Source organism: Quercus lobata, chromosome 9 (genome assembly GCF_001633185.2).
Source record: "Quercus lobata isolate SW786 chromosome 9, ValleyOak3.0 Primary Assembly, whole genome shotgun sequence".
NCBI classification, from domain to species: Eukaryota; Viridiplantae; Streptophyta; class Magnoliopsida; order Fagales; family Fagaceae; genus Quercus; species Quercus lobata.
This window is the reverse complement of record NC_044912.1, coordinates 41,779,137-41,792,890: the sequence shown is the minus strand read 5'-3', so window position 1 is coordinate 41,792,890 and position 13,754 is coordinate 41,779,137. Positions and strand designations below refer to the sequence as shown.

General features: G+C 37.3%; 1 protein-coding gene across 1 annotated transcript; it reads left to right on the top strand.

Annotated features, from left to right (window-relative positions):
* Nucleotides 1-3,017: 3,017 nt before the first annotated feature.
* On the top strand, nucleotides 3,018-10,842 carry LOC115961764 (receptor-like protein EIX2). The gene is made up of 4 exons (XM_031080688.1): nucleotides 3,018-3,357; nucleotides 9,919-10,338; nucleotides 10,455-10,495; nucleotides 10,578-10,842. Exons 1-4 carry the CDS (start codon nucleotides 3,018-3,020, stop codon nucleotides 10,731-10,733), a joined length of 957 nt encoding a protein of 318 aa, XP_030936548.1. The 3' UTR covers nucleotides 10,734-10,842.
* Nucleotides 10,843-13,754: the final 2,912 nt, after the last annotated feature.

The following is a 13,754-nucleotide window of genomic DNA, read 5'->3' as shown; positions in this document are numbered from 1 at the left end:
CTTAGTCAAAATGACTTTAATCAGAGTAATCTCCCTGAGCTCATTCGGTCTCTCAGTAACTTAAAACACCTTGATCTCTCTAGGACCAATCTTAGTGGGCCAATTTCACATCAGCTTGAAAACCTTTCGCACTTGCAATATCTTAATCTCCTAGGGAATCGTTTCATAATTATTGAAAATCTTGAATGGCTGTCTCATTTGCCTTCAATAGAATACCTCGACCTACTTCCCTAAATCTTACACTATGTTTGGTTGGGTGGATTTTAGTAGGGATGGAAAATGTAAGAAGGAAAATGGAGTGGAAAACTGAGTTTTCCTCTGTTTGGGAATAAGAAGAAAATAGGGAGAGTGGAAAACCAGGGAGAAAATTTTCTCCCTGGGCCCACAAATTTTTTTCCTCCTTCCCTTTTTCTCTCCAATCAAACAAAAGAATTTTCCACCCTCCTACTTTTCCACTCTTCTAACCAAACACACAAGAGGGAAAACTAAATATTTTCCATCTTCCCACTTTTCTACTCCTCCATCCAAACGGACCCTTAGTGTCGTCAATGATTGGCTAGAAGTTGTGAGCCATCTTTCTAATTTAACAACCTTGAGCTTATGGGGATGTGATCTTCCTTCCCAGATGTTCTCATCTCCTTCTGGTTTCAATTATTGGAAATCTCTTACTTCTCTTGAAAGTTTGGTTCTCGATACCAATAAACTTGTTAGCCTTCCAAAATCAATTGGGGATATATGTACTTTATGCGAATTGTATTTTTTGTATAATAATCCCAATGTACAACTTGTTGAGCTTATCAATAACTTGTCTAGATGTGCAAAAGACTCATTAGAGTATTTGGGATTATCAAATAATCAACTTACGGGATCGTTGCCTAATTTTGCAATATTTCTGTCATTAAAATATCTTGATCTTTCAAATAATATTGAAAGTTCAAATAGTGTATAAAACACCTTTGAACGTTTAGACCCCCAATTAGAAAATAACCAATTCAAGTTTTATGACAAACAACTAGTGTGTGGAAAATGAACACAAGTTATAAATAGAATTGATAAACAATCTAAGCTAATTAATATTTCATCCACATCAGAAAATAAAAGGCAAAAGATTAAGGGAAGAATGATGCAAATACAAGGACAACACAACGATGTGTTATCGAAGAGAAAACCGAAGCTCTCGGCGTAAAACCTCTCCGTCGCCTTCCAAGCGGTAAGTAATCCACTAGAAAATGTAATTGGGATACATGAACAGCAATAGACCCTCCAAGCCTAATTTACCCAGTGTACCTAAGCCCTCCAAGCTTCTTGCTCTAACAAGGTTGCGCCGAACCTATTTCTTTTCTAACTTCTCGGATTCCGCTACTAGACCATAGTATCAACCAATGTGAAATTGGTTCCTTCCTATCTGCTTCACAAAACACCAAACAACATTTTCACAGTAATGGATATGGTAAGAAAAGGTTTTGGTAAAAGGCCTCTCAAGGATTTAACATTAGAGAGGAAGAGAGTAGAGGAATTTGAAGACTCTCTTATGTGAAGATTGTGGATGAATCAATTTTGTTTTACTCTAGGGTTTCTCTCTCAAAATTATCTCTGAAATCTCTCTTTCTTTCGTGGGTATGAGGGGTATTTATACTGAGGTGAGAATGGAATGTGAAGAGTTTGGTTTTTCAAAACAGGGCTAGCTCGCAACTTGACTGAGTCGCGAGATCCAGCCACGAGATAATTGAACAGCCAGTTGTCCCATTTTGTCCTGTAGTGCTCTAGCTAGTATGACACTTCAACTTCTGGCATGCCTGGCACGTGTGTAGCTTCTGGTGGCTTGTAGCCGCTAGTCACCCGCGAGATCCAATCGCGAGTCTCTGTTTTTCTTGCACACTCTTGAGCATTTCTTCACACTATCTCACTCACTATCCTTACAAGAATCCCACCTAAATACAGGGTTACTAATTGCTGAAATACAAGTAAATTTGGCACGGAATAAAGCCAACAAGATGGTTGATTAAATTCAACTTTACAAATATTCTAAATGGGACTGTACCCAAAAGCATTGGAAGCCTATATAAGCTTGAGTGGTTGGATATGTCGTGGAATTTTCTGCAAGGCACCATGTCTGAACCCCATTTCTCAAATCTCTCTAAATTACGGTATCTAGACTTGTCCAATAATTCTCTTGCTTTGGTATTCAACTTCAATTGGGTTCCCCCTTTCCAACTGGAAGAAATATACTTGACATCTTGCAAGTTAGGGCCTAGATTTCCAAGTTGGATTCAAACTCAAAGGAATGTTTCCCTCATAAAAATCACCAATGCTGAAATTTCTGATACCATACCAATAGAGTGGTTTGCAGACTTGCCTCCTACATTGGAATTTTTAGATCTTTCTAGAAACCGAATACATGGTCGGTTACTGAATGTGTTAACAATGAATAATTCAAATGGTATTGGATTTGATTTGAGTGCTAACAGTTTAGAGGGTCCACTGCCACTTTTCATAGCTAATCTCAAGATCTTGAAACTCTCTAAAAACCGGTTTTCAGGGTCAATTTCAAGTCTTTACAAATCAATGGTCGTTCGTTGACTTATCTAGATCTATCCGATAGCTTATTTTATGGTTAGCTTCCAAATTGTTTTAGGCATTGGCATGAGCTAGCTAGTCGTTTTGAATTTAGCTAGCAACAAATTCTCTGGTCAAGTTCCAAACTCTCTGGCAGGCTCTCTAACCTCGAAACTTTGAAGCTGTTTAATAATAGTTTCTCCGGAAACTTACCTTCTGCCCTGAAAAAATGCAGTTCTTTAAAAGTTATAGATTTGGGAGACAACAACAGATTCTCCAGAAAAGTACCTGCATGGATTGGGGAAGGCCTGCCAAAGTTGATCGTTCTAATCCTACGTTCCAATAAGTTTGATGGAAGCATACCGTTGAATCTATGCTGGTTGACACATCTACAAACCTTGGACCTATCTTTCAATGACATATCTGGAACTATACCATTCTGCCTAAACAATTTCACGGCCATGGCTCAGAAAGGGTACTATCGTGATATGATTTTTGGACTTGGTTATTTTTTAGATGTTGGAAATTCCACATCTCAAGTAGGATATTTTAATAGTGCCACAGTTGTATTGAAAGGAAGGAAGGATGAGTATGGCAAAAATCTTGGACTATTAATAATGATTAACCTTTCAGGCAACAAACTGATTGGTAAACTTCCAATTGAGATCTCGAGTCTTTTGGAGTTGGTTACATTGAACGTATCCGGAAACAACTTAATTGGAGAGATCCCCCATTTGATCGGTCAGTTGAAGAAGCTAGAAACACTTCATTTGTCAAGGAATCAGTTCTCAGGTGAAATCTGTAAGGTTGAATTTAATCAACCATGTGTTGGCTTTATTCCATGACAAATTTGCTTGTAATATAGCACTTAGAAACCTTGTATTTAGGTGGGAATCATGTAAGGGTAGCGTGTGAGAGAGTGTGAAGAAATGCTCAAGACAGTGCAGTGAAGCAGAGACTCGCGGCTAGGACTCGCGGGTAGCTCGCGGCTTGCAAGCCGCCAAAAGTTGCTCACGTGCAGAGCATGCAGGGGAGCTGAACAGTCACGCCACCTGGAGCACTACACGACAAAAATCCAGACTGGCCATTAAGTTAGCTCGCGACTTAAACTCGCGACTCAGTCAAGTCGCGAGGTCAAGTCGCCAGCCAGCCCTGTTTTTGGAAAAACTGACTCTTCGTATTTCATTCTCACACCAGTATAAATACCCCTCATTCCCACAAGATATGTGTGGCTATTCAGAAAGAAAAACCCTAAGAGAGGTTTCTTCAAAACACCCACCCAATTAGAGAGAGCTTGTAGTCTCTTCTCATTCCCTCTCTCATTGTCATACCTATTGAGAGGAGATTTCTATCCAAACACTACCCACACCCATTTAGAGTGTTGAGTGTTTTTGGAGTTTTGGGAAGCATTGGAAGATGCCAAGGATGGCGGATGCTATGGTTTAGTAGCGGAATCCGGGAAGCTAGAAAAGAAAAAGGTTCGGCGCAACCTCGTTGGAGCAAGAAGCTTGGAGGGCTTAGGTGCACTGGGTAGATTAGGCTTGGAGGGTCTATTGCTGTCCTTGTATCCCAACTATATTTTCTAGTGGATTGATTACCGCTTGGAGGGCGGCGGAGAGGTTTTTCGCCGAGGATTTCGGTTTCCTCTTCGATAACACATCGCGTGTTGTCTTTGTATTTGCATCTTCCTTCCTCTATCTTTGCCTTTAAATTATCTGCTGTGGATTTTATTTTGTTATGGCTTAGATAGTATTTAATCAATTTCGTATGATAGCATATGTTAAGTTTCCGCACACTAGTTGTTTGACATATTGCTTGAATTGATTAAGTTGTTATTTGGGGGTCTAAACGTTCAAAGGTGTTTTATACACGTTTTTGAACTTTCATTTGGTATCAGAGCGGGTACACTTATTGTGGTTTAAATACCTAAGTGTGATCCTTGACCCCTTGTGTTTATTTGCCATGGATTGTGCTTTGTATGACTCTTTGCATGATTTGGTTGGTGATGAATGTAACATGCCACGTGTTTGTGAAAATGCCTCTATGAGTGTTAATCCTCATAAGTGTGATGACATGTTATTTGAATCTATGGGTGTTGTTGACAAACTCTTCAAGAAAAATGCTAAGAAGTTTCAAAAGAATTTGAGCAAGTTATTATGTGAAAAGGATGATTTGATTGCTAAGCTCAATGAATCCTACAAATTGGTTGAGAAATATGAAAAACTTGCTGAAATTTCTCTTGAAAAGCTGAAAGAGTTTGAATGTTTGAATATGGACTTGGATGCTAAACTTGTTTTGTCTAACAAACTTGTTGATGATCTTAAATGTGAAAATAAATCTCTTAAGATGCATGCCAAGTGTTTGATTGCTGAACCCATTGATAAAATGGATGATAATATTTGTTGCAATCATGTTGTGGTACCCGATTTTGTGCCTAGTGTGTGTTCTACCTTAAAGGACAAATCGGTGTACATTCCTCCACATAAAAGAAATCAAAAGGTGGAGAGAAAGGTTGTTAAGTCAAAACCTTCGTTTAGGTCTCAACCTAAGGCTTTGGATGGATCTAAGTTTGTTCCAACTTGCCACCATTGTGGTGTGATTGGTCATATAAGACCTCAATGTCATAAGTTGAAGAGGGAACAAAACCATGTTGCTAGATCCATTCCCAAAAAGCCTAGTGGACCTAAACACATTGTTTGTCACCATTGTGGTGCCTTTGGTCATCTTAGACCTCATTGCTCTAAGTTTCAAGCTCTTAAGAGAATCAAAAGAAAAGAGAAACTTGAGCTTTTTGGAAGTTGTGCTAAAAAGAGTAAACTGGATTTGAGTAAAAATAACATGTTGTTAAAGAAAATGTTTAATGCTCTTAACTCCTTGACTATGTGCTTCTCCGGTTCTCATTCTTCCAACCCTCGTCTCGCTTCTCTTGAGACACTCATTCCAAACAATCGTTCCGTTTGGATGAGGAAGGGTTCCTATGGTTGAGCTTTTGCTCTTTTGGTCCTTGATCTAATTCTTTCGATCTTTATAGGACCCTTCATGCATTAAATGTCATATCTTCATGCATTTTGTGCATCTTGCATTTATTTGTATGCTTTGTTTCGTTTTTTATCTTACTTTTATGTTTCTATTTTGTGTGAGTAAAAATCCAAAACCACATAAAAAGTGAAAAATTCAAAAAGTTGATCGTATTTGTTTGAGCACATATCACATGTGAGTTTGGCCTTGTACCTTTGTACAAATGGCTTTGTGCATTTACGAGCTTAGCTTGTTATTTTTGCACCTATATCTTTGTGGGAAAAAATCTTGACATCTTTGTGTGATTGTTGTAAATCGATCTTCAAGCTTGTCATGAATGATTTGTCAATAGTCATGTTGGTTTTGATACAAGCGTAGACTTGTGCTTATATCTCTTCCCACTCTTTTATTTTTATTGCTTAAAGAGCTCAATAAATGTAAATCTCAAAATGAAAAGAGATAATGAGCTGCAAAAGCCGTCGCATATATTAGTATTTGACTAGGAAAAAGGGAAAGCGACTTAAATGAAATTGTATGATGCCCAAAAAGCCAAAGGCTTGTTCATCAAATTGAAATATCAAAAATTTCAGGCATCGATCTCAAAATGAGATGTTTTGATTCAAAATGATCAAATGTTATAAATTGTAAAGAAGCCAAATGAAAAGCTTCATCATATGTAATCATTTTCTTGTGGGAGGTCATATATGTTCATTTCTATAATTGAGATAGACCACTTGACTTAGTACTAGTTGTGTATGACTTGATTGAATTGATCATTGAAGCTTCACTCTAGACTAAGGACTATTCCACATTTGATACACACACACACAACACACATGCCTAATGCTCAATGAATGTCTTATTCATTTGTTAGATTGTACTTGTCTAAATGTGATGTGTATTTGCTCAATCTTATATGGATTAATCCAAAAAGATTTTTGATCATTTTATATGTTTTTGGAAGTGATTTTTATCACTCTTTGTGTTCATGTTTAGTGTTTACTTTGTTTTTCAATGTTTAAACATGTTCTGAATTGAAAAACAGGTGTCAGAGTTTTTCGCGGCTCAGCTGGCGACTCGCCAGTCGCGAAACCCCAATCGCGAGTTCATCCAGAAGCTTTTGGCGACTCACTCGCGGTTTGCTCGCGGCTCACTCGCGACTCGCGAGATTTTCGCGACTGAAACTCGCGGCTCGCGGCTGAAACTCGCGGCTCGCGGCTTGCTCGCGACTGAACCTCGCGACTCGCCCAGTCGCGAAACGCCCAGAAACAGCTTTTTAAAGGGCTTTTTGTGGGAAACTTGTTTTAAACCTCTCCCATCCTCTCTAAAACCCCTCTTTCAATATTTTTACATCAAAACCCAACCAATTTGAATGGTTTTTCAATCCATTAACATCTCTAAGGTAATTATAAACTCTTTTCATTGATTTTGATCCTTAGATTATGTTTTGGAAAGTTTTGTGCTCTTGGTTGGGATTTTCATCATAGGGGTTGGGAAAACTAATTTTTGTCTATTTTCTTCATGGGATTGGTTTCTTTTATTGATATGAATTGGATGTTGGCCCCTTGTGGCAGAAAGAACATGTATTAAGGGTGGATTTCATGATGTTCATGCATTGTTGCACATTTTTGTTCATAGTGTGCATGCTAGGTGTTTGATAAAATGCCTCTTATACATTTTCTCGCTTGTTTGGACTCCGATGAGTACCAAACTTTGGGGTTTCTCATGTTTCCTCATTAGGAACATGTTTGGTTCATTGTTTGTGTATTTAACACAACTTGCCCCACATGTGCATTTTTCATGCATTGGTCATGCATTGCACTTAGCCACCTCTTGCACACACCTTTGCTACACTTGTCATGCATTGGTCTATACCTTGCTTCTTCATCCTAGCATGTCATGTCTGTCTTATGCTTTGTAGTATTTTACTTTGTCATGGGTTTGAGCTTCATTTTCTCATTCATCTTGCACCCCTCATGCATCATTAGCATTGTTCATACCTTCATCTCTTGCCCTCGTTTCTTCTTGACCCTTTGTCTATTCCTGACAAAAAGGGGGAGAGTATACTCTAGAGAATGTTTCGGAGTATTTTGTCATTTCTATATGACTCTTGTGCACATCCTTAGGGGGAGAAATTCTATTTCTCATGCACATTTGTAGGGGGAGAGATATTCCATAGGGGAGATGCATATACCAAGGGGGAGAAGACATTGTGTTAACTAGAAAACCTTGTTCTGTTTGTTTTCTTGTTGGCTTTATGGTGCTTTGTGTTATGCTTTGGTGTTCTCATTGCATCATGTTTGTGCTTTGGACATGCATATATCCCTATGTTATTATGCTTCATTGAATGCATGTTCAGATGATCATTTGCTTTGCTATGTGATCATTGTAGTCATTTCTATATGACTGTTTTGGTGTTTGATCAAGTTTCTCATATGTTTCACAACATGTTTACTTGATCGCTTTTTACTTGTTACATTATATTTGTCCTCGTATTACTTGCTTTACCTTGAGGGTCTAATGTGTTTTGTGCAAGTGTTTCAGGTTACAAGTATATATGTTCCAAGTGCATCACAGCTTCTCATCATTTTGAAGGGGAGAAACTTTAAGCACTTTTAGTTTATATTGTTTAAGTTTTTATTCAATATAATGTGCTTTGTACCCATGTTGCTTTTGTAAGCTTTTAGGGTTTGATATCATTTATCTGTAGGCTTTATGGTCTGTACCATGCTTGTATGCAGCCTTTCATATTTTGTTAAATCAGTACATTTAACTAAATGTCATGCATTTTCTTGTTAAGTATTGTCACTCTTGTGCCCTTGTAGGATTGTTCCTAGATGCATATATCTTGTGTGTTATGCATTGGTTGAGTGTTGAGCATACAAGTGTCTTGCTTTGTGCTTGTTATCTTGTATGTCCTTGTGTTCATTCCAAGTGTGGATGAGCACTGTGATCACTACCTTGTGGTGTTCACTTGGTTGATCAAGTCATGGTTTGTTTATTAACTCCATCTTTGCTTGATCACATATTGCCTGTTTCATATGCATTTTATGATTTTCTGCTTACAATGATCATGTTGTATTGTTGTGTTTCAGGAGATTCATGTTCATATGATTCAAGAGCTGCACAGCTTCTAGATTTAGGTGTGAGTGAGTTTTGCCATTGTTCCCAAACTCACGTTTAAGTCTAGAGTCTGTTTTAGGGTGTTTTGTCATGGAATAGCCAAAGGGGGAGATTGTAAGGTTGAATTTAATCAACCATGTGTTGGCTTTATTCCATGACAAATTTGCTTGTAATATAGCACTTAGAAACCTTGTATTTAGGTGGGAATCATGTAAGGGTAGTGTGTGAGAGAGTGTGAAGAAATGCTCAAGACAGTGCAGTGAAGCAGAGACTTGCGGCTAGGACTCGCGGGTGGCTCGCAGCTTGCAAGCCGCCAAAAGTTGCTCACGTGCAGAGCATGCAGGGGAGTTGAACAGTCACGCCACCTGGAGCACTACACGACAAAAATCCAGACTGGCCATTAAGTTAGCTCGCGACTTGAACTCGCGACTCAGTCAAGTCGCGAGGTCAAGTCGCCAGCCAGCCCTGTTTTTGGAAAAACTGACTCTTCGTATTCCATTCTCACACCAGTATAAATACCCCTCATTCCCACAAGATATGTGTGGCTATTCAGAAAGAAAAACCCTAAGAGAGGTTTCTTCAAAACACCCATCCAATTAGAGAGAGCTACTCATCTTTGTAGTCTCTTCTCATTCCCTCTCTCATTGTCATACCTATTGAGAGGAGATTTCTATCCAAACACTACCCACACCCATTTAGAGTGTTGAGTGTTCTTGGAGTTTTGGGAAGCATTGGAAGATGCCAAGGATGGCGGATGCTATGGTTTAGTAGCGGAATCCGGGAAGCTAGAAAAGAAAAAGGTTCGGCGCAACCTCGTTGGAGCAAGAAGCTTGGAGGGCTTAGGTGCACTGGGTAGATTAGGCTTGGAGGGTCTATTGCTGTCCTTGTATCCCAACTATATTTTCTAGTGGATTGATTACCGTTTGGAGGGCGGCGGAGAGGTTTTTCGCCGAGGACTTCGGTTTCCTCTTCGATAACACATCGCGTGTTGTCTTTGTGTTTGCATCTTCCTTCCTCTATCTTTGCCTTTAAATTATCTGCTGTGGATTTTATTTTGTTATGGCTTAGATAGTATTTAATCAATTTCGTATGATAGCATATGTTAAGTTTCCGCACACTAGTTGTTTGACATATTGCTTGAATTGATTAAGTTGTTATTTGGGGGTCTAAACGTTCAAAAGTGTTTTATACACGTTTTTGAACTTTCAAAATCCCATTGAGCATGTCAAGAGTTAAGCTTTTTGAACCACCTAGACCTATCATACAACCATTTGTCTGGAAAAATTCCTTCAAGCACTCAACTACAAAGCTTTGAAGCTTCTGATTTTGCTGGAAACCCAGCACTTTGTGGGCTTCCACTTTCACAGAAGTGTTGGCCCGGTGAACAAACACCAAACCAAGGTGGAGATGGTGAAGAATATAGAGATGAGTTCTGGAAATGGTTTTATGGCGCAGCAGGATTTGGATTTGTGGTAGGTTTTTTGGGTGTTTGCGGTTCTTTGTTGCTAAAGAATTCATGGAGACATGCCTATTTCTTGTCATTGGAGAACATGAAGGATTGCCTCTACGTAACACAATGGCTGTGCACATGGCAAGACTGTGTAGGACGTTTCAAAGGCCCGGATGAGCACTTCGTCTATGGTATGACGTGTGTTTGAAAATTTTTTTTTCTCACCATTTTTTGATTATGACTCTCATGCTAAGATTCAAGAAGCACCAATTACTGATTCTTTTCTTATTTGAAATTGCATGATCAGGTTGCATAGCTGTGCTGAAGGGTATAAGCTTAACATGCATGGTAATTTTCACTTCGCTTGAAGTAGTTCTATATCTATCATATTGAATCTGGGCTCATAGCTTTCTCTTTCCCTGTTGCTCAGATCAGGAGTTGCATGTTGCTTCTGCTGCTCACGCAAATAAAAGTGTCGGGAGCCGTTTGTAACATTTGCGTGGGTGTGCCTTGTGTGTTTATAGGCTTTGTTTTATCCACTATGTTTTCAATAATGCAACTCAATTTGCAAAAAAATCATGTGTAATTTGAATTTAGTTAATGTTTTGAGTGTTACCATCTTGAGCTATTTGTACTATTAACTTTGTTGTGGTTATTTGTGGCTCCTCTCTTAGAGGCATTTAGACATTGTTGAATGGTGCTAATAACATGTCTATTGTTACTGAATACTGAGTGCAACTTGTTACATTACAGCTTCTCACACTAGCTAACTCCTTCAACATGAAACAGTGACAGAAAGGGGAATTCGTTTTAAGGGAGCCAAAGCGTAAAACCAATATAAATATATATATATATATATATATATATCATTCAAAAATAAGAAATACACTTAAATTAAAATCTAATCTATATATACATAAAAATAAAACTAGTAAAACTATTCTATATCTGAATTTTTTTTTTTTTTTTTGGTTGCTAAAAGTGGACTAAAATATACATATACTTTAAAAAAAAAAAATGAAAAAAGAAGTTTTACAAAGTTGTACATAAATAAAACAAATAAAACATAAATGAAAAACTATTGACAAACTATTTGTAAGTATTCACTAAATAAAAATAAATAAAAGATATTAAATAGCTGCTTTTTAATATATTTCAACTTAATCACTTACAAATAATCCTTTAGGTGGAGTTAGCCAATATGGTAGCATCCAAATTCTAAAGCCCCAAATAAGCTAATCACCAAAAATGCCCATACATTCCCTAAACTTTCAGCTGTTGGCCAAAATATCCCTAAACTTTTACATTGGTCAATTTACTTCATAAACTATACACAACTGTCAAATCAATACCTTTGTTAATTTAGCGTTAAAAAACTAACGATTAACTTAGGTGAGAGACAAGTTAGTTTTAAAACCTAGCACCATGAGATGGAGAGGACGAGAAAGCTATGTTGGAGAAGCGTGAGAAGTCTGGTAACTGTGACCCCAAGAAGAAGAAGAAGAAACCAACGTGTCCTGTTAGTTGGTGCAAGGAGATACTGCCCTTTTCGAATACAAGTACGTGCAAGACTTTCCAATTGAAGGTGTGCTTAAAGCATCGGTTCCTAGCTGACCACACGTGCTAAAAGGCGGCAGCAGCTACTGTGGTGGAGGTAAGGGATGATGGAATGATAGGTTTTTGGCTGCTATGGCTTCAAGGAATGGAAGAGATTGTGGCAGCAAGAGTGGACATGGTTCTGCGTCGAGTACATCTTCATCTGTTAAAGCATATTGAGATTGTGAATCATAAGAGCTTTGTGCGTGTTGTTTTCCTTTAGTTTTAGAGTGTTACATGTGTTTCGGATTTAGTTTTACAATTCATTGTAGAAAAATTATTGATTTTTAAATCTCATGTGTCTATCACATGAGTTAACAGTTAGTTTTTTAACACCAAACTAATAGAAGTATTAATTTGGCAATTGTGTATAGTTTATTGAGTAAATTAACCAATATAAAAATTCAAGGGGTGTTTTTGCCAGTAACTAAAAGTTTAGGCGGTGTATGGACATTTTTCCCACATATTTATAATATATACAACATCTGCATTTATTGTTAGTGGAGATTTTTTTAATAGGATTTATTTTTGTTTTATAAATAAAAAATAATTTTTCTTATTTTTATTTGAAAAGGAAGCCACTGGCGACATTTATGAACTAGGTGGTAACTTTTTTTTTTTTTTAGCGAAACCTTTTTTTTTTTTTTTTGGGAGAGAGTTTCAATCTATGGCGTCTGCTTCTGATGATAACTCTTTATCATCAAACCAAGATACCAATCAGTTTTTGGTGTAGGCGAGGATTGAACCCTAAATATCTTATTCAACCATTAGAGACTTTAACAATTGAGCTAGCTAGAACCCACTTTTTTTAGCGAAACTAGGTAGTAACTTTAACTTGGTTGTTTCTATTAAAAAAAAAAAAAGCTTTAACTTTTATATAAAAAAAAAAAAAAAAAAAATTTAAGAATTGGTTTTTAGGAAACTAGTTTTTAATTTTGGAGGAATGAAGTGATTTTTTTTTTTTTTTAAGTAATAAATATTTCTTAACAAATTCTGGACAGTTGGAAACTTTTTTTTTTTGGGGACTTATTTTACTTTAAATAATTAGAATAAATTTATTTAAAAAAGATTTAATTAAAAGTTAAAATTATAAGGTTTGTTTGGATACCGTTTATTTTGCTGAAACTGAAAACTTATTATTGAAAGTACTATAGATAAAGGTAAAAATTAGTTGAAATAGTACAGTGAGGCTCATAAATAATAGTAAAAATAAGTTAAATAGTGAAATAATTTATAATTTTAATCCACATCCAAAGCATACCATGGTTACTATGGTTAAAATAAGCTATATTTAAGCTTATCTGAACATACATCTCTGTCATGAATGTACCAAAGGCCAATGGGCCATCCACGTTAAACTTGGACCTTCAAATAAGCGGCCTAAAGTCCAAAGAAAGGAAACACAAATATTTCATTTTCTCAGAAAAATAAATGACCCGCAGCATCAAGATCAAGCCCAAGCCCAAGCCCAAGCCCAAGTCTAAATAGTAAGTACTACTTTCCCATAAATTCCCTATGCTAAGAGCATCAGCAGTGGGGCTTGTATATGCCAAATGTTAGGAACATTTGGCATTTAAGCCCCAAAACTGCTCAACAATGGGAAAGCCATATGCAATATGCCAAAAAAATTTTGAGATTTAGCTACAATACCATCTCAAATGTAAGATGGTACTGTAGCTGAATGGTATAAAAAAAAATAATTTTTTAATACTCTCATTTCTCTCTCCTCTCTCATTTATCCCGGTAAATTTCTCTCTCCTCTCTCATTTTTTCTGTTTCTTTTCTCTCTCTTCCTTTTCTCTCTTTCTTCCTGCTCTCTCTTCTTCAATGAAATGGAGGCAACGGCGTGGAGGCTCGATCAGAAAAGCTGTGGTGGAGGCATGGAGGTCGTGGGTTTCCAGCGTTTGGGTCGAATTTAGGTGGCGTTTGGGTGATGTTTGGGTTGGCGTTTGGGTGGTGTTTGGCGTTTGGCGTTTGGGTTGAAGATGATGATGATGATGATGATGGGTTT

Coding starts and splice junctions, on each gene's coding strand:
- LOC115961764 (XM_031080688.1), top strand. CDS start 3,018: ATGGCTCAGAAAGGGTACTATCGTGATATGATTTTTGGACTTGGTTAT. Junction 10,339..10,454: donor GGATGAGCACTTCGTCTATG/GTATGACGTGTG, acceptor TTGCATGATCAG/GTTGCATAGCTGTGCTGAAG. Junction 10,496..10,577: donor GTATAAGCTTAACATGCATG/GTAATTTTCACT, acceptor CCTGTTGCTCAG/ATCAGGAGTTGCATGTTGCT.